Source organism: Rhinoderma darwinii, chromosome 4, assembly GCF_050947455.1.
Source record: "Rhinoderma darwinii isolate aRhiDar2 chromosome 4, aRhiDar2.hap1, whole genome shotgun sequence".
Classification (NCBI taxonomy): Eukaryota; Metazoa; Chordata; class Amphibia; order Anura; family Rhinodermatidae; genus Rhinoderma; species Rhinoderma darwinii.
The window spans coordinates 245,634,228-245,653,130 of NC_134690.1; the positions used below are offsets into that span (position 1 = coordinate 245,634,228).

The 18,903-nt window shown below is 44.2% G+C and overlaps 1 protein-coding gene across 4 annotated transcripts in view; it reads left to right on the forward strand.

Annotated features, from left to right (window-relative positions):
• Nucleotides 1-12,195: 12,195 nt before the first annotated feature.
• The window catches only part of MTCL3 (MTCL family member 3), a 46,693-nt gene continuing 39,985 nt past the window's right edge, over nt 12,196-18,903 (forward strand). For 3 of the 4 annotated variants that reach the window (XM_075862342.1, XM_075862343.1, XM_075862344.1), the window contains exons 1-3: nt 12,197-13,009; nt 13,503-13,727; nt 17,981-18,139. In XM_075862342.1, coding sequence (XP_075718457.1) covers nt 12,245-13,009; nt 13,503-13,727; nt 17,981-18,139 — 1,149 coding nt within the window. In that variant the 5' untranslated portion in view covers nt 12,197-12,244. Of the gene's footprint in view, nt 13,010-13,502; nt 13,728-17,980; nt 18,140-18,903 lie in introns of all 4 variants that reach the window. The other variant, XM_075862346.1, reaches the window with a different exon arrangement.

An 18,903-nucleotide genomic window follows, 5' to 3' on the forward strand; every position in this document is an offset into this window, starting at 1 on the left:
GTACACACACAATACACGCCCACTTGGACTTAACTTTAAACACGCCCAGTTGTACGTAAGAAAGGCTCATTTGCATAAATATAAAAATGCTCATAACTTGGCCAAAAATGCTCGTTTTTTTAAAAAAAAAAAAACCTTACTGTAATCTACATTGCAGCGCCGATCTGCTGCAATACGAGATAGGGGTTTGAAAATCTGGTGACAGAGCCTCTTTAACAGACAGTAAGTGACAGGAATTCCATCTGCTTGATAAAGACCCATTCATGGGTTGAAATGTTGCAAGTGTTTTTATTATTGGTGAATAAATCAAATACACTTCTTTGGATTATCTTGAGTGCTGCAGTTCCTTTCTTCGATTGCATATTGAATGTCTCCCTTGGACCTGGGATTCTTTACTGCGTGCACCACCCATGTTTGGGGAGTTGTCCTTTCACACTGAAGAATTTTTTGTGGCTGTGCTGCTGTTTTCCTGAATAGAAATTCCATCTGTTCAACTAACCATTGTATGTAATAAAGTAACCTTATCTTTGCTGCATTATATTAAGTAGACATGTACCTCTTTCTATATCATAAATTTACTTTATCTTACCCACATTGTATATCATAAATTAACTTTACACCTTATGTAATGTAAACATGTACTATTGTATACTAATTCTATCGGTCTCCTGGTGCACATGTCACACATACATCATATTGGCTATATAAACTGCTGTACTTAATGATGATGTCAGTTCTGAATAGGAATTCAGATCTTTATGTACACACAGTAGACCTTCTTTAACCTAAAGAAGCCGGCATCCATGTGAGTTCGTTCTGGAGATTGAGAAGATCTTACACTGCCGTAACAAGATCACGATGTGCTGAATAAATGAATGGGGAGAAGTGTATGATGCTGATTGGTCAGCGTCATACACTTTTCTTTACAATGCCCACTTGGTCAAAAAGTAAAAACACGCCCAGTTGTCTATTAAGAAAGTCATTAGCATAAATTTTAAATGGGTCATAACTCTGTCAAAATTGATTGTTTTTCTAAATAAAAAACACTGCGGTAATCGACATTACAGCGACGATCACATTATGTAGAAAATAGTGCACTTATAATGTGGTGACAGAGCCTCTTTAAAGGGAATGTGTTGCCAGAAAAACATGTTTTTTTTAAAAAAATTAAACATTTAGTGTGTGGGTGATTAAACATTGTTCAAATTTTTTTTATTTTTTTGCACGAGTCCAGGAAATATTATAAATTATTTCTAATTTATAATACTACCCATTTTTGGTCACTAGATGGAGCTGTTCCCAAAATTGCAGCATTGCAACGTTGGGTTAAAAGCCCTCGCTCTAGTGAGCTCTCAGCATCCCCCCCTCCTTTATCCTGGCTAGTGCCGGGATAAACGAGGGGTTTGAAAGGTTTAACCTCCTACACTGTGTGTCGCCATTTTTTGAGGTAACCCACAGTGTAGTAGGTTTACATACAGTAGTAAACACACACAAACACTAACATACATTGAAATCTCTTACCTGCTCCTGCCGCCGCGGCTCCCTCCGGGCCGTCCGCTCCCTTTGCTGCCGCTGTTCCATGTGCACAAGTCCGGAAGCCGCGACCGGAAGTAGTAATATTACTGTCCGGCCGCGACTTCCGGTCCACAGGAAAATGGCGCCGGACGGCGCCAATTTCGAATAGGACTGTGTGGGAGCGGCGCATGCGCAGTTCCCACACAGACGCCGTACACGGCAGTCAATGGGACGGGAGCCGTTCACAGTCCCTATGGGACTGTGGCTGCCGTATTCCATGTCTGTGTGTGTCGTTAATCGACACACACAGAAATGGAACAAAAAATGGCAGCCCCCATAGGGAAGAAAAAGTGTAAAAATAAGAAACAGTAAAACACAAACACACAAATGAAAATAAACGTTTATATTAAGGCACTAACATCTTTAACATATAAAAAAATTATTTGTGATGACACTGTTCCTTTAAGTGTTTTTGCCCTCCCAGCCTGTTTGTTTTTTACAGTAGAGGTAAAATGTAACTATATTGTGATCACTGTTACCAAGGTTTTCACGAACATTGACATTCCCAACAAGCTCTGCATTATTAGAAATGACCAGATCCAACAGAGCTTCACCTCTAGTCGGGTCTTCCACAAACTGGCCCATAAAATTTTACTGCAACAGGTTGAGGAAATTTCTCCCCTTTGCAATTGAAGCCGAACCATGACCCCTAATAATATCCCGGTAATTAAAATCTCCCATTATCACTACAGTACCAGCCTGTGCAGCCCACTCCATTTGTCTATATATTTGACCTTTTATCTCTTCAGTTATATTGGGGAGCTATAGATTACACCAAAAGTAATATTTTCAGTGTTTACCTCCCTTTGTAATTCCACCCACAAGGTTTCAACCTCCTCACAATCTTCACCCACTATTCTCTCTTTCACACTCGCCTTTATATCACTTCTCACATTCAGACATACACCACCACCTTTCCTATTTGTCCTGTCTTTCCGAAAGTGTAAAACCCTGTAGATTTACAGCCCTGTCATGTGAAGAGTCTAGCCATGTTTCAGCAACACCAACTATATCTATATTTTCTTCCAGTACCAAGGCCCCCAACGCCCCCATTTTGCTTTCTAGACTTCTGGCATTTGTGAACATACACTTTGACTTGACTTTCAATTTTTAACTTTCAGTATCAGAAATGTGATTATTTGGGCATTTTTATTTTCATTGTTGTTTTGTAACAAAAGGATCTCCTTATCCTGTTGTCTAGTCCTCTCCCCACAGTCTGTTTCTCCCCCCTCCAATATAGTCTGACTCCTCTCTAACCTAACTACCCCTTTATTTTCTACATTGACCTCCCTCCTCAGCCCTAGTATAAATACTCCGCCACCCCAGATAGAATTCTCTCCCCCAGCACATCAGACCCCCTTCCATTTAGGTGCAAATTATCTGTAGAATACAATTTGTACCCCAATGAAAAGTCAGCCCAGTGCTCTAGGAACCCAAAGCCCTCTCCTCTACACCAAGACTTAAGCCATGCATTCAACTCCATGAACTCCCGCTGTCTTTCCTGTAATGCGCATGGCACAGGCTGTATTCCTAAAAACACTACCTTGGAAGTCCTTCCCTTCAGCTTGTAGCCTAGTTCTTTACAATTATTCTTAAGGTACCCACATGGACCACGACAGCTGGATCATCACCAGCCTCTCCCAGTAATTTATCCACATGTTCCACCACATGCCGAACCATGGCACCAGGGAGACAGCAAACCATTCGATTGAGGCGGTCTTGGCGACAAATTATTCTATCTGTCTTCCTGATTATAAAATCCCCTACAACTACCAATTGTCTTGCTTTACCTGCATTACCATCTCACGCACTACTAGCTGGGCTGTTCTCCTGGCTGTTAGGGAGATCAGTATCCACTAGGGCTGCTATTTCTGAGACCGACACTCTGGCATCATCACCCAACTTGGCAATTTTGCTTGGAATATCAGAAAGAGGATTGGCCTTCATTTTCTTGGACCCCTTTCTACTGCCCCTAACTACATTAACCCAGCTACTTGCCTGATCCTGCTGACCTATGTCTTCACCCTCCAGTTCTACCCCACTAACTGCTTGCTCAGTGAGCAGCAGGCTCCGCTCAAGATTGTCTATCGCCCTCAGTGTTGCATTTTGCTCCTCCAGATCTCTTATGCGAGCTTCCAGGTGAACAACATGCTCACAACTGCCACAGAGGTATTCACCCTGGAACTCCTGTTCCAGTCGTGCATACATATGGCAAACTGTGCACCGAAGAAAACCTCCAATCTTGCTGTCCATTATCCCAGTTACAAAAAAACAGTGAACAATTGAAAAAGTAAAAGAAAAGAAGAGTACTTACAGGGGCTTTAACTCCTCTTTTAACTCTGGTTTAATAACTCTACTTATATCACAAGCCTCTTAATTCATCTAGCCCAAAAACTGAGGTCTGCAGGCTAATTTATATCACCTGAGAGCAGTTAACCCCTCCCCCTAGTCAGCTGCTCAGCAGGAAAGAAGCTGCAATGAAAAAAAGGTTTTTAAATTGTGTCAGTTTGTGCTATCTTCTATTTGTAAGCACTCAATTCAGTTATCTCGCACAGTATCACACACAGGAACACAGCAACACAATCCAGTTTAATAACTCCACTTATATCACTAACATAAGTTGTTTGAAAAGTTACTGTCCATTTAAGACATGAGAATGATGAGGAGTATTGGGAATTTTCTTTTTAAGAGGGCCTCCCAGGGATTTTTAATTAAGTTTTGACCGATAAGTGTCAGGACAAGGAAATATGACTGTACCCAAAGCCTCCGTACTCTAGGACATTGCCACTTCATAAGAAACATATCCCCAGTTCCCAGCATCCTCAAAATCAGCATGGAGAGTACCCCAGGACCGCCTTAGTCATATGGGCAGGAGCCAAGTACCACCTTGTCAGGACATTGATACTGGCTTCAAGCAACAGAGTGTTGAGCAGTCCTCTACTGTAGTGCTGGATGACTACTCGGCTTCAGATAATTCTACTCCCAAGTCTGATCTTTATATATCAAGGTACCTAAGCCAGTGTTTAAATGCGGGGCGAGAATATTAGCTAGCAATTTAACGTCTATATTTATTAAGTAAATTGAACGATAGTTACTAACTAAGTGGTCGTTTCAGGTTTTGGAATCATAGAGATAGATGCAGTAATTTTGGTGGAGTTGGGGATCTTACCATTCCTAAGAGAGTTGAAGAATTTAGAAAGAGGCATACTCAAAATAGAGGCATATTTTTTATAGTACAAATCAGTAAAACCATCAGGGCCCGTCCCTTTATTAAGTTCCAACATTTCAATGGCAACCTCTACTTTTTCAGGGGAACTCACTTGAACCAAGAGGTCAGCCAACCTATTGGGCAAGAGTGGTAATGGGATGGCAGAAAGAAAATCCTCAATGGTGCATAGGTCGGGAGTAGCCTGTTAAGTGTATAAGTAAGAGAAGTACTGCCAAAATTCACACACTATTGTCTGAGGGGTTGAGGTTATATTCCCAACCTGTGTGCGCAATTTGATGGGGGCAACGCCAGGACTGGACATCTGAGTTTGTGAGCCAGGTGAGAATTATTCCTATTGTTCAGCGTATAGTAACTCTGTTGGCACCAATGGATAATTCTTTCAGCTTTTTAAGTGAAAGGATTATTAACGCCGGGCCCGGGTCAACTCTTAAACTGAGGTGTAACAAACAGTTTCAATTGAGACTCCAGGAGGAGCACCTGATCTTCTAATTTATATTAGTGTGTTAGGCATTCTCTTTTTGTCCGGATGTCACAGCAGATAAAAATTTTCACGTAGGACTGTTTTATGGGCTTTCCACTGGAAAAATGATAAAGACAACATGTACGTTTTTTACCGCACAGAAAACACCCCACAAAATAGTTTTTTAAAAGTGTTTCAGTACATTATATGGTACATTAAATGGTACAATTAAAAAAATACAACTCATCCCGCCAAAAAAAGCCCTCATACAGCTATGTCGACAGAAAAATAAAAATTATGGCTCTTGGAATGGCAAGATGGAAAAAAGAAAATGTAAAAATTTAAACTGTCTGTGTCTAAAAGGAGTTAAAGGGGTATTCTGGTTTCAGCAAATGACTGTTATTCTTTGTACAGGGAAAAGTTATGGATTTTTCCAATATACTTCCTGTATCAATTCTAAACAGTTTTCAAGATCTCTGCTTGCAGTAATTAAAAGGAACTTACATTGTTTTCTTCCAGTGGATAAGAATCTGTCCTGGTCATGCGATGGACACACAGGTGCTGGACTAATTACAGTTACAGTATGGTTATGAGAGCTTCTGTCCTGTAACGAGCTGTGCACCTGTGATCACATGACCAGGACAGATGTTTATCCAATGGAAGTAAACAATGAAGATTCCTATTAACCCATTTCTGACTGCCCACTATTTTTTGATGACGGGCGGTGCAGGTCCTGAGACTACAGTGGCGTCGCTGTAGAAAAGGCTTATGAGCGCTCCAGTGAGCACTCATTCTAACAGCTCCTGTACTTAGAGCAGCCTCCTGAATACGGCTGGGATCAGAGAAACCAGCTCTAATCCTAGTTGTTTAACCCTTTGATCGCCGCAATCCGTGACCACGGCTTGATCAAAGAGGACTCCCCTCCTCGATCGCGTTACTGGAAATCCGGTGACGCGATCGGAGACTGGGGAACCCTCTGCAGTCAGCTTTGGGGACCTAGAAAGGTCTGTACTGTATGCCTGCTGTTAGGGGACACTATGTGTTGCTCTAACAGAAGCCTGTGTCATAGTGACACAGTGTAATGTATTAGAATACAGGAATCTGCTAATACATAATAAGTAAAAAAATAAAGTTGTTAAAAAGTTTATCCATTCACGCGATTAAAATAAATAAATCAATAATAAAGAAATGTCCAAAAAAGTCATTATTTAGTATAAAATATACTTTATTGCCCATATATTACATAACAAAAACCCTACGCATATTAGGTATCTAAACGACCATATTAACCTGAAGAATTTATTTAACAGGTTATTTAGTGTGAAACGTGAACAGTATGAAAAATAAACAAGGAAAACAATGAGGAAAATCTAATTGTTTTTCTATAATTAAATAAATTACACAGTAGTTTATTTGTATGCCCAAATTGCGCAGGGGAAAAAAAAAATTCTAACACATAAAACAAGGCCTTATTCAGCCATGTCGATGAAAAAAAAAAGGTTACAGCTGCTGAGGGCATAGAGGCAAAAACCCCCAAAAAATAAAAGTGAGTGACTACACTGTCCATATATGGACACAGCGACGTCACTCACTTCTGAAGCGGAATCCCCGACCCCGTGGCCGGGGATTCCGCTACAGGAGAAGTGAGTGACTACACTGTCCATATATGGACACAGCGAAGTCACGCACTTCTGCAGCGGAATCCCCGACTCTATGGCCGGGGATGCCGCTACAGGAGAAGTGCATGACTACACTGTCCATATATGGACACAGCAAAGTCACGTACTTCTGCAGCGGAATCCCCGACTCTATGGCCGGGGATTCCGCTACAGGAAAAGTGAGTGACTACACTGTCCATATATGGACACAGCAAAGTCACGTACTTCTGCAGCGGAATCCCCGACTCTATGGCCGGGGATTGCGCTACAGGAGAAGTGAGTGACTACACTGTCCATATATGGACACAGCGAAGTCACGCACTTCTGCAGCGGAATCCCCGACTCTATGGCCGGGGATGCCGCTACAGGAGAAGTGCATGACTACACTGTCCCTATTCATCACATTTATTTATTTATTTATTTTTATTACATTATTACACAGTTCTGACACTTTCATACATACATATTTATTTTTTACCATCCATTCACACCCTAGCACTACACTGACACTCATTTATCGCACACCTTTGAGCACTTAGTCCGCCACTCCCCTCAAGGCTAGTGGGAGGGGCTATCACTATTTAATGCACACTCCTTCTGCAGCATTCTTTGACCCGTCTGCGTCCTGATGGGAACGGGTTTTCACCCACCCACCTACCTAGTGCATATATGGACACAGTCACGTCACTCACTTCTGAAGCGGAATTCCAGACTCTATGGCCCGGGAGTCCGCTACAGGAGAAGTAAGTGACTACACTTTCCATATATGGACACAGCGACGTCACTCACTTCTGAAGCGGAATCCCCGGGTCGGGGATTCCTCTCCAGGAGAAGTCAGTGACTGCACTGTCCATATATGGACATTGAAGTCAGTGATTTCTCCTGGAAGGTGAGGGAATGGGTGCAACCTACAGGGGTCTGTGTGGCATTACCTACAGGGGACTTGGTGGCATTACATACAGGGAGCTGGGAGGCATTACCTACAAGGGACTGTGTGGCATTACCTACAGGGGACTTGGTGGCATTACATACAGGGAGCTGGGTGGCATTACCTACAGGGGGATGGGTGGCATTACCTACCGGGGGCTGCGTGGCATTACCTGCCGGGGGCTGCGTGGCATTACCTGCAGAGGGCTGAGTGGCATTACCTACAGGGGGCTGGGTGGCATTACCCGTCAGGGGCTGCATGGCATTACCTACAGTGGGCTGGGTCGCATTACCTACAAGGGACTGTGTGGCATTACCTGCAGGGGGCTGGGTGGCATTACCTACATGGGACTTGGTGGCATTACCTACAGGGGGCTGGGTGGCATTACCTGCAGGGAGCTGGGTGGCATTACCTGCCGGGGGCTGCGTGGTATTACCTGCCAGGGGCTTGGTGGCATTACCTGCAGAGGGCTGGGTGGCATTACCTGCTGAGTGGCATTACCTACAGGGGACTTTTGTGGCATTACCTACAGGGGGCTGGGTGGCATTACCTGCCGGGGGCTGCGTGGCGTTACCTGCAGAGGGTTGGGTGGCATTACATACAGGGGGCTGGGTGGCATTACCTGCAGAGGGCTCGGTGGCATTACCTGCAGGGGGCTGGGTGGCATTACCTACAGGGGGCAGAGTGGCATTACCTGCAGGGGGCTGGGTGGCATTACCTGCCGGGGTCTGCATGGCATTACCTGCCGGGGGCTGGGTGGCATTACCTGCAGAGGGCTGGGTGGCATTACCTGACGGGGCTGGGTGGCATTACCTGCAGAGGGCTGGGTGGCATTACCTGCAGGGGCTGGGTGGCATTACCTGCAGGGGGCTGGGTGGCATTACCTACAGGGGGCTGGGTGGCATTACCTAGCATGCGGGCTGTGGCATTATCTACAGAGGGCTGTGTGTAGCAACAAAGTTAAATGAAATTCATCCGATTTTAAAACGGACAGGGAAAAAAACGGATGCAAAACGGGTCAAAATCGGCTGTTAAAAACGGCAACACGGCCCGGAACGGAATCGGAACGGATGCAAAATAGATGCAAGCCGGCTGGGAAAAATGGCCCAAAACGGCCGATTTTATCGGCCGACACTCGGACCCTGTCGTGTGAATGAGGCCTAAGGCCAAGTCCCCTGTAGGTAATGCCACAGAGCCCCTTGTAGTTAATGCCACCCAGCTCCCTGTATGTAATGCCACCGAGTCCCCTGTAGGTAATGCCACACAGCCCTCTGTAGATTGCACCCATCCCCCCCTTCGAGGAGAAGTCACTGACTTCAATGTCCATACACGGACAGTGCAGTCACTGACTTCTCCTGGAGAGGAATCCCCGACCCTGGGATTCCGCTTCAGAAATGAGTGACGTCACTGTGTCCATATATGGACAGTGTAGTCACTCACTTCGCCTGTAGCGGAATACCCTGCCACAGGGTCGGGGATTCCGCTTCAGAAGTGAGTGACGTTGCTGTGTCCATATATGGACAGTGTAGTCACTCACTTCGCCTGTAGCGGAATACCCTGCCACAGGGTCGGGGATTCCGCTTCAGAAGTGAGTGACGTCGCTGTGTCCATATATGGACAGTGTAGTCACTCACTTCTCCTGTAGCGGAATCCCCAATCCCCGGCCAGTGATTGGGGATTCCGACTCCTACAAGGAGCAAAAAAAGACCCTCCTCCTCCTCCTCACATGCACTCTGCACTGCGAGGAGGAGGAGGAGAGTGAGCGCGAGCGACGGAAGACACGGCCGTCACTCGGGACACATTCCGGTGATGGTCATGTATTACCCGGCCCCATAGACTTCTATGGGAGCCGGGCGGTCGGGTAAACGGCCGAAAATAGGGCATGTCCCATTTTCTGACGGCCAGGTTTCCTGGGCCGTCAAAAAAATCGGTCGTGTGAATAGCTCCATTAGGGGTCTATTGTTCCTACTGCAGCCGTGTGACGGCCGTTTTATGAACGGCCGTTACCCGGCCGGGAAACCCTGTCGTGTGAATAAGGGCTAAGGCCTTATTCAGGTGGCCGTGTTTGGCCCGTGATATACAGACCGTGTATTGGCTATATTTCCCAGGCTGACCACAGTTCAGGGAGCCGAGCTTCTATGGCTGACACATGGTCCGTATATCACAGATTGAACATGGACGTCTGAATAAGGCCACTTACTTGTCTCCTATATTTGTTGCGGATTGCGCACTGAAAATTCACTACAAATAACAATATAAGGATATATTCAGATGAACGTGTGCGAAATTAGCCATGAATAATGGTAGTTTTTCACGGGCGATTTGAACCCGTGCGGGATCCGTTTTCACAGATCCCTCATAGACTTGAGTCTATTGAGGGATCCGTGAACATGGACAAAAATACGACATGTCCTATTTTTTTTACAGGCCCTTCACACGGTCCGTTAAAACAACAACTGCGTGAATAGCCCCATAGAAATACTTGCAGTCGTGTGCCAGCCTTAAAAAAAACGTCCGTCACGCAGACGATTAACACGTTCGTCTGAATAAACACTAACTCATGTGAATGGGGTTTTCTAAACGCCATGCACGTGCAGCAGAAAAAAAATCTGCATGGAATTTAGGACGTGCAGTTGATATTTAAATCAGCTGCATGCCTATTATGTTGCAGAATTGTAACGTATTTCATCCTGCACAATGTAAAGGGTTAATTTGCTGTAAATCCCCAGCAAATTCTGTAACGCACACATTGAGGAATTTGGTGCACAAAATTCGCATCAAAACTGCAGGTATTTCTGCAGGTAAAATCTGCACCTAATAGTGCGTTCTTTTTATACATTTCTAGGTGCGTTTTTTACATTTTGATGCGGAAATAGGTTGCGGTTTTATTCTGCAGACTAGTCAGAAACAATTCGCAAATGGAAACGCAAGATAAATTGACATGTATCATATTTTCAAATACGCACCGCAGGTAAATTTTTGTGCAGACAAAATCTGCGATGTGTTCATCAGATTTCTTGATCTCATTTACTTTGCTGGTACTGTATAAGGGTATATGGGTATATGGGTTTCCGTGCCGTAGAACTGTGATGGGAATTATGGAGCATGTCCGCTTTTTCGTGTTTTACGGGCTGTGCTCCCATACTTTGTATGGGAGCACGGCCTGAAAATGCGGGCGGCCGTGAGAGATACCACAAAAAAAACCTATACCGCTCCAGTATGGACAGTAATGTCAGGAGCTTCCCAATGCTGGAGTCACCAGGCAGAGCATCACAAGTGTTCTACCCGTGGACTTTATGTCCATATATGTAAAGTGACATCAGGGGATTCTCCAGGGCCGGAATTCCTGGCCAGAGCTTTGTCAACGCTCCGGCCGTGTACTCTGGCTTTGCAAAGCTTCTGACGTCACTTTACGTTTTTGGACATCAGAAACAGCGCCAGAGTCCCTGGGCAGAGCGCTAGTATAAGGCTCCATCCCTGGGAAAGCCATTCATGGACAGCGACTTCAGTGGTTTCCCCTGGGCCTTCCCCGGGCGACGTATCCCACTATATGCCATACGGTGGGATACGTTTTGGCTAAATACATCAAAATCCAGAGCATTAACTGGTCACTGCCGGCTCCATGGTTTCCTTCACTGTAATTGACATCAGCACCAAAATCAGTTAATGCGAATAACGTACAAACGTGAGCACCACACATTCCGTTGCCCATCCCGGGTAATGGAGGGGGTGGGGGGGGGCAGACATCTTGGCTGTATGGGGCCCAGAATTTCCTGATGGCGGCCCTGATGCAGGGCACATACATTGTGTATATTTTGGCAGATATATGACCATATCACGACACATATATTGTGGGGGACTAAATTAGGAGGGTGTGTAGATAAATTTATACCTTCGCCTAAGGTGGCAACCTACTCTGACTGGGGTCAGCATTTTGATAGATATACATACCATCCATGCACTTTCCTGTCTCTAACCTAGAAAGGGTAAGGGGGCATTATTACTTTTCCCCTCAAGTATGAAATAGGCTAAAAGCATCATGTGGACTGATATAACTCTACAAAAGGGCCTGATAGGGTTTCATCTGTTTCCCTTTGCCATGATTCCAAGTTCTATTTCCACATCCAATGACAATTTACATATTCCTAGTGTGTATTCAGGACTTAGTTGCCTACTGATATCCACATACAGCCATGATTCCGGATATCTGACTATGTTATTGTTACTATCATCGATTGATCGGTATGTCATTGTTCCACGCCATAGAAACAGGCAATCTTTATGTCATCGCCCTTCCCCCTCTCTATTCCAGCAGTCTGGGTGGAGATTGCCCTGTAGTGATGGATTTTGCACAGCTCATCCTCTGTTAGCCGAGCTCAGACGAAGGTAAGAACATGAGCCGGCCAGCTGGTGGCGCTGCTGCGTCTCTTCCTACTGCAGCTGAGCCTCGCCTGCATCCGGAGGGCAGCAGCAGTGGCAGAAAACAAGAGCGAGCACCGTCACCAGCCAGACCCAGGGACATCGCAAGCAGACAAGGGACCAGGGCACTGACTGGAGACGGGGCTGCTGGTGGGAAGCAGGTGGTGAAAGGCAGCCGGGCATCCTGCAGCACAGCAGCCAAGCAGCATCCCTGGCAGAGCGCGCAGGGAGCTGTCCGCAGCGACGGTGGTGCTGAACACGCAGCATCCAGGGCGGAGGCCGCTGCAGGAGAGACATCACCAGGAGAACTGGAGGCTCATCGCAAAGACCCCTCCGACCTGTCACCTGCAAGGACGGAGCCAGGCAGAGTGGCCACCCCTGAGCAATCAGGGGACGGATCCCCGAAGAACGTGAAGCTAAAAGGGAAAAGCTCCCCCAAAGGAGGGGATGGCGCACAATCGTCGCAGGCGTCAGGCGCGGTGGGGAAGAGCCCCAAGAAGCAGAGCAGCGGAGGGGGGTACTGGAAGGAAGGCTGCCTGCAGTCCGAGCTCATGCAGTTCCACTTGAAGAAGGGCCTAGCTGCAGCGGGCACTGCCATGAACTCCAAGGGCAATGGAGGTGAGGGAGAGCAGGCAGGAGGACGGCCCCAGGAGCAGCAGGCTGCGGCGGAGGCATCAAGGGCTGCCAACGAGCTGCAGGATGAAGTGGAGAAGCTGAGGGAGGAGAACGAGAGCCTGAAGGTGAGGGAGCTGTCTATGGCTGCCATTGTCTGTGCAGGCGGTGATGTCATCGGGCCTCGCAGCTGCAGGGACACAAGGCCTGTCCTGCTCTGATCATCGTACAGCGCTACTGCAGTGTCAGCCACATGTATAACATAATCACATCCCGATGTAGTGGAGCTGAGCTTGTCATGTAGCACAAGTCATGCTGATATCCCAATGTCTTATTTCTGCTTTTCCCCAGGACAGCAGGTAAATCTTCTGCATTATTTTCATATAAGAGTTAAATGACAAACTCAGCTCTGCTACAGCTGTATACCGTATAAACAGTTATAGCCAATTATAATAAGTAAAAAAAAAGGTCTAAAGCTAGTAAAGGTACTGTTAACGTTTCTTCCTGTAGTCCATATACCTTATCGACTAGGTATGGGGTAAGTCACATTTAGCTTCTCTCTAAACTGTAAGCATTTCTCACTCTTAATGGTTCTCCCCTCCCCCATATTCTTATGATTAGATTGAGATAGAAGAGATGAGGACGGAGATGGATGAGATGAGAGACACCTTCTTTGAGGAGGACGCTTGTCAACTTCAGGAAATGCGTCATGAGTTGGAGAGAGCCAATAAAAACTGTAGGATTCTGCAGTACCGTCTCCGGAAAGCGGAGCGCAAGAGGCTCCGCTATGCTCAGACTGGGGAGATAGATGGGGAGCTCCTACGCAGCCTGGAGCAAGACTTGAAGGTGAGATCTAATAAACAATAAACCAGATTTCCACTTGCTGTGTAATTGAATGTGCTGTATTGTTCTATGTTATCAGCCATTTGTCTATGGATATAGCTGATATCAGCAGCTGTTTGTACAAACCACACTATTATAAGCTATGCAGTTATTATATACTGCATGTTGTGTGTTATATTCTTTGTGTTATTTCTCTAGTTTTTTAGTGTATCGGTTTTGTCTATATCACATTTTATGAGGAATAATCAAAAAGAAGGTAAAATGTGTCCCAAAATTCTAGCATCTAAATCATTATGTGAAACTATATGGAAATAAATGCTTTGTGGTCATTGGACACATATAGATAAATGAGATATATTGGTTTTGTTACTAATGTGGTTATTCAATTATTAACAATGAAACCGAAGACTATGTAAAATGTTAATTTAGGACAATGGGGAAAGTTTTATCGGGTGTCTGAATTTACAAGTTAGGGAAATGGAGCAAATGAAAGAGCATTTTATGGAAAATCAAACCAATCAGCAGTAAATGTAGGGCATTGGGTTCTCCACTTTTGTCAAGTATCTGTGTTTGAGAAAGCTGGGTGACAACCTATATGGCACCGCTACAATTTCTGCCTCAGTGTCATGGACTCATAAACGGCACATCTGCCTAGTTATGCAGTGATACATGCCCCTGTCCATATTGATGTGTTACTATGTATATTTCCCATTCAGTAGTATTGTAGGCATGGAAATGGAAGTTGTTTACTCAATTTTGTTAGAAATGGATATTAGAAGTAATTCAGTAGAATTTAACACAGAACTGCAACATACTAGTCCTTCTCAATGAATTAGAATATCATCAAAAAGTTAATTTATTCCAATAATTCAATTCAAAAAGTGAAGTTGACTCTGGACTTGATATAACACAGTGGACCAACACCAGCAGATGACATGGCTCCCCAAACCATCCCTGACTGTGGAAACTTCACACTGGACCGCAAGCAACTTGGATTGATGCCTCTCCACTCTTCCTCCAGACTCTGGGACCTTGATTTCCAAATGAAATGCAAAATTTACTTTCATCTGAAAACAGGACTTTGGACCACTGAGCAGCAGTGTTGGTCCACTGTGTTATATCAAGTCCGGAGCCAGTGCAGCCGTCTACCAGGAAATTTTCGAGCACTTCATGCTTCCCTCTGCTGACAAGCTTTATGGAGATGCCGATTTCATTTTCCAGCAGGACTTGGCACCTGCCCACACTGCTAAAAGTACCAATACCTGGTTTATAACCACAGTATCACTGTGCTTTATTGGCCAGAAAACTCGCCTGACCTAAATACCATAGAGAATCTATAGGGTATTGTCAAGAGGAAGATGAGACACCAGACCCAAAAATGCAGACGAGCTGAAGGCCGCTATCAAAGCAACCTGGGCTTCCATATCATCTCAGCAGTGCCACAGGCTGATCACCTCCATGCCACGCCGCATTGATAACACCTCAGCGGTGCCACAGGCTGATCGCCTCCATGCCACGCCGCATTGATGCAATTCATGCAAATGGAGCCCCAACCAAGTATTGAGAGCATATACTGTACATAATTTTCAGTAGGCCAACATTTCAGTATTAGAAATAATTTTTGAAATTGGTTTTATATAATATTCTAATTTTCTGAGAGACTAAATTTTGGGTTTTCATTAACTGTTAGCCATAATCATCAACATTAAAAGAAGAAAATGATGGAAATAGATCACTCTGTGTAATGAATCTATAGAATATATCAGTTTCACTTTTTGAATTGAATTACTGAAATAAAATTACTTGTTGATGATATTCTAATTCATTGAGAAGGACTAGTAGTCTGTACTCTCTTAAAGAGGACCTATCACCTGCCCAAAAAATTTCAGCTGCCATCTTAGATTGCCGACACCTTACAAATTCTGCCACTAGTTTTTTTTCTTCTAGCCCCTACCGTTCCAGAGATATGGGTGCCATTAGTTTTGGTGCCGATAGGCAAATGTAACCGTTGACTGTCAAGTGGGCACTTGCTTAGAGGTACCCGCCCATTTGACAGTCAAAGGCCTAGTTTGTACATCGAGCACCAAAATTAACGGCACCGATATCTCAGAAACAATGGGAAATAGAAGTAAGAAAAAAAACTTCAGCATCTGCGAGGCACCGGAAATCTAACTGGAAATGACCTGCAGTTATATGAGCAGGAGACAGGTCTTCTTTAAAGAGGCTCTGTCACCAGATTTTGCAACCCTATCTGCTATTGCAGCAGATTGGCGCTGCAATGTAGATTACAGTAACGTTTTTATTTTTAAAAAACGAGCATTTTTGGCCAAGTTATGACCATTTTTGTATTTATGCAAATGAGGCTTGCAAAAGTACAACTGGGCGTGTTTACAGTAAAAGTCCAAGTGGGCGTGTATTATGTGCGTACATCGGGGCGTTTTTACTACTTTTACTAGCTGGGCGTTCTGACGAGAAGTATCATCCACTTCTCTTCACACCGCCCAGCTTCTGGCAGTGCAGACACAGCGTGTTCTCGAGAGATCACGCTGTGTCGTCACTCACTTCCTGCCCCAGGTCCTGCATCGTGTCGGACGAGCGAGGACACATCGGCACCAGAGGCTACAGATGATTCTGCAGCAGCATCAGCGTTTGCAGGTAAGTAGCTACATCGACTTACCTGCAAACGCCGATGCTGCTGCAGAATCAACTGTAGCCTCTGGTGCCGATGTGTCCTCGCTCGTCTGACACGATGCAGGACCTGTGAGTGACGTCACAGCATGATCTCTCGAGAACACGCTGTGTCTGCACTGCCAGAAGCTGGGCGTTCTGAAGAGAAGTGGATGATACTTCTCGTCAGAACGCCCAGCTAGTAAAAGAAGTAAACACGCCCCGATGTACGCACATAATACACGCCCAGTTGGACTTTTACTGTAAACACGCCCACTTGGACTTTTGCAAGCCTCATTTGCATAAATACAAAAATGGTCATAACTTGGCCAAAAATGCTCGTTTTAAAAAAAATAAAAACGTTACTCTTATCTACATTGCAGTGCCTATCTGCTGCAATAGCAGATAGGGGTTGCAAAATCTGGTGACAGAGCCTCTTTAAGATGAGAAGTAGAATGCTTAGCAAAGATAACCAATTTTGAGTCTCTTCTGTTTAAAAAGGAAAAAAACAACAATGATAATAGCGTCATTTTATTTTGGGATGTCTTCCTATAGGTTCTCCACTCTAGCAAGTAAATTATCATCCAATACTCCAGAATATTGTATAATCTGGCATCCATCAGGTTCCATTAATGCCAGATAAAATAAATTTTACTCCATATTCCTATTATTAAAATAGGAGTCTTCAGATAATACAGAAGTAGGAAAATGATGCCCTGCCAGCAGAATTCATAGACTGTAAAATAGCCACAGACTACACAATATCATAAAACAGCAAGTGTCTACAGACAGCCCGACAAGTGAGATAGATCATTTGATTCTTACCCTGCTGCCCTATTTTATTTTAGATCACTCTTAGTTAAAAATAGAAATATTGTACTATGGTATAATTCTAATAATCTGGCATCCCCGGAACTGCCAAAATGCCAGATTATTGGATATTCTAAACCATCATAAACACATATATTCACATATATAACTACACACACAGTACATACATACATATATGAACATATATATATACAAACAAAAACAGTACATACATACATTCACACATACATATACACACACACACACACACACACACACACACACACACACACACGTGTACCTACCTGCTCCCCGGCATGGGCTCATGAAGATCACGATGAAATCCCTGACGCAAGCACTGGAGCTGACTTGGGGACTTCAACATGATCTTCAAAAGCTGCCTTAAACCCGCCATGGACTACTGAACATCTGCTGTGGACTCGCCAAGTGCTGGACTAACAGGTTAATCTCACATTCTGGATTATCTGAATTTCAGGACCATAACGTGCTGGATTAAAGACTCTGTAAAATATGAGTGTAGGTTCACTAACTACACAATATATATGAACTATGTGTAACAGGACTATCTACTGGTTTATAATTACTATACATTATATAATCTTCTTTAAATTTCTTAAAATGCCATCTATAGTCAATATGTATATTTTTATGTTAATTAGGACCAAATTTAAAATAATTGACTAGTAGATGAAAATATCATGCATAAAATCCTACATACATTGCTATAGAATTGGCGCACTCTACTATTATTACTTTAGGTAGCCAAGGATGTATCAGTGAGGCTTCATCATGAGCTGGAAAATGTGGAAGAAAAGCGGACAAAAACAGAGGAGGAGAATGAAAAGATACGGCAGCAGCTGATTGAAGTCGAAATAACCAAGCAGGCACTGCAGAATGAGCTGGAGAAGCTAAAGGAGGTCAGTGTATTGCAGTTACATATTCTTTGACGTTGAGGACTTGATGTGTATTAAAGCAAACTACAAGATGCCACTAGCAGCACTTTCTTCACTTGTGACATATCATATTCTGCAAAGTCAAGCAGAAATAGTTGATGGATTATTCTGCACAATCAACAAAGTTTAACGGGTAAGGCTATGTTCACATCTGCGTTCGGCTTTCCGTTGTTCTGGTCCGTCATAAGAGTAAAACAATGGAAAAAAACGTACCTGTTGTATCTGTCACACGATGGACATCAATGGCGTCCGATGGAACCTATTGACTTTAACGCGTTCCATCCGGTTTCCGTCATAGCACAGAATTCAGGGCTATAATTTTCGCCATTTCGGACCAGATATGCAATCAAGGCTCTTAACGGAGCCTCCGACGCGGATGTGAACAGACCCTTAGTTGTCGAAGAATTGCTGTTATCTCAGTTTAAGCAATTTCTAGGGCTGAATCATAATACATATTTTCATGTGTTTTTTGGATTTCTACCTCTTTATAATTTTGATTTAGAATGGAAAGGGAAAAATTGCAAAATGTTTTTTACGTTAAAGGGGTTGCCCCATGAAAACAATACCTTTCCATATGGAAGTTACAAAGGTGGACCCAACATCTGAATGGCTGGCATGTAATACTTCATTTCTACTGAAGAGTAAATGCATGACTGACATATAGCTTCTGAACCAGATGTCTTTGTTAGACAACCCCTTTATATACTATATTGAGAACATACTTTTAT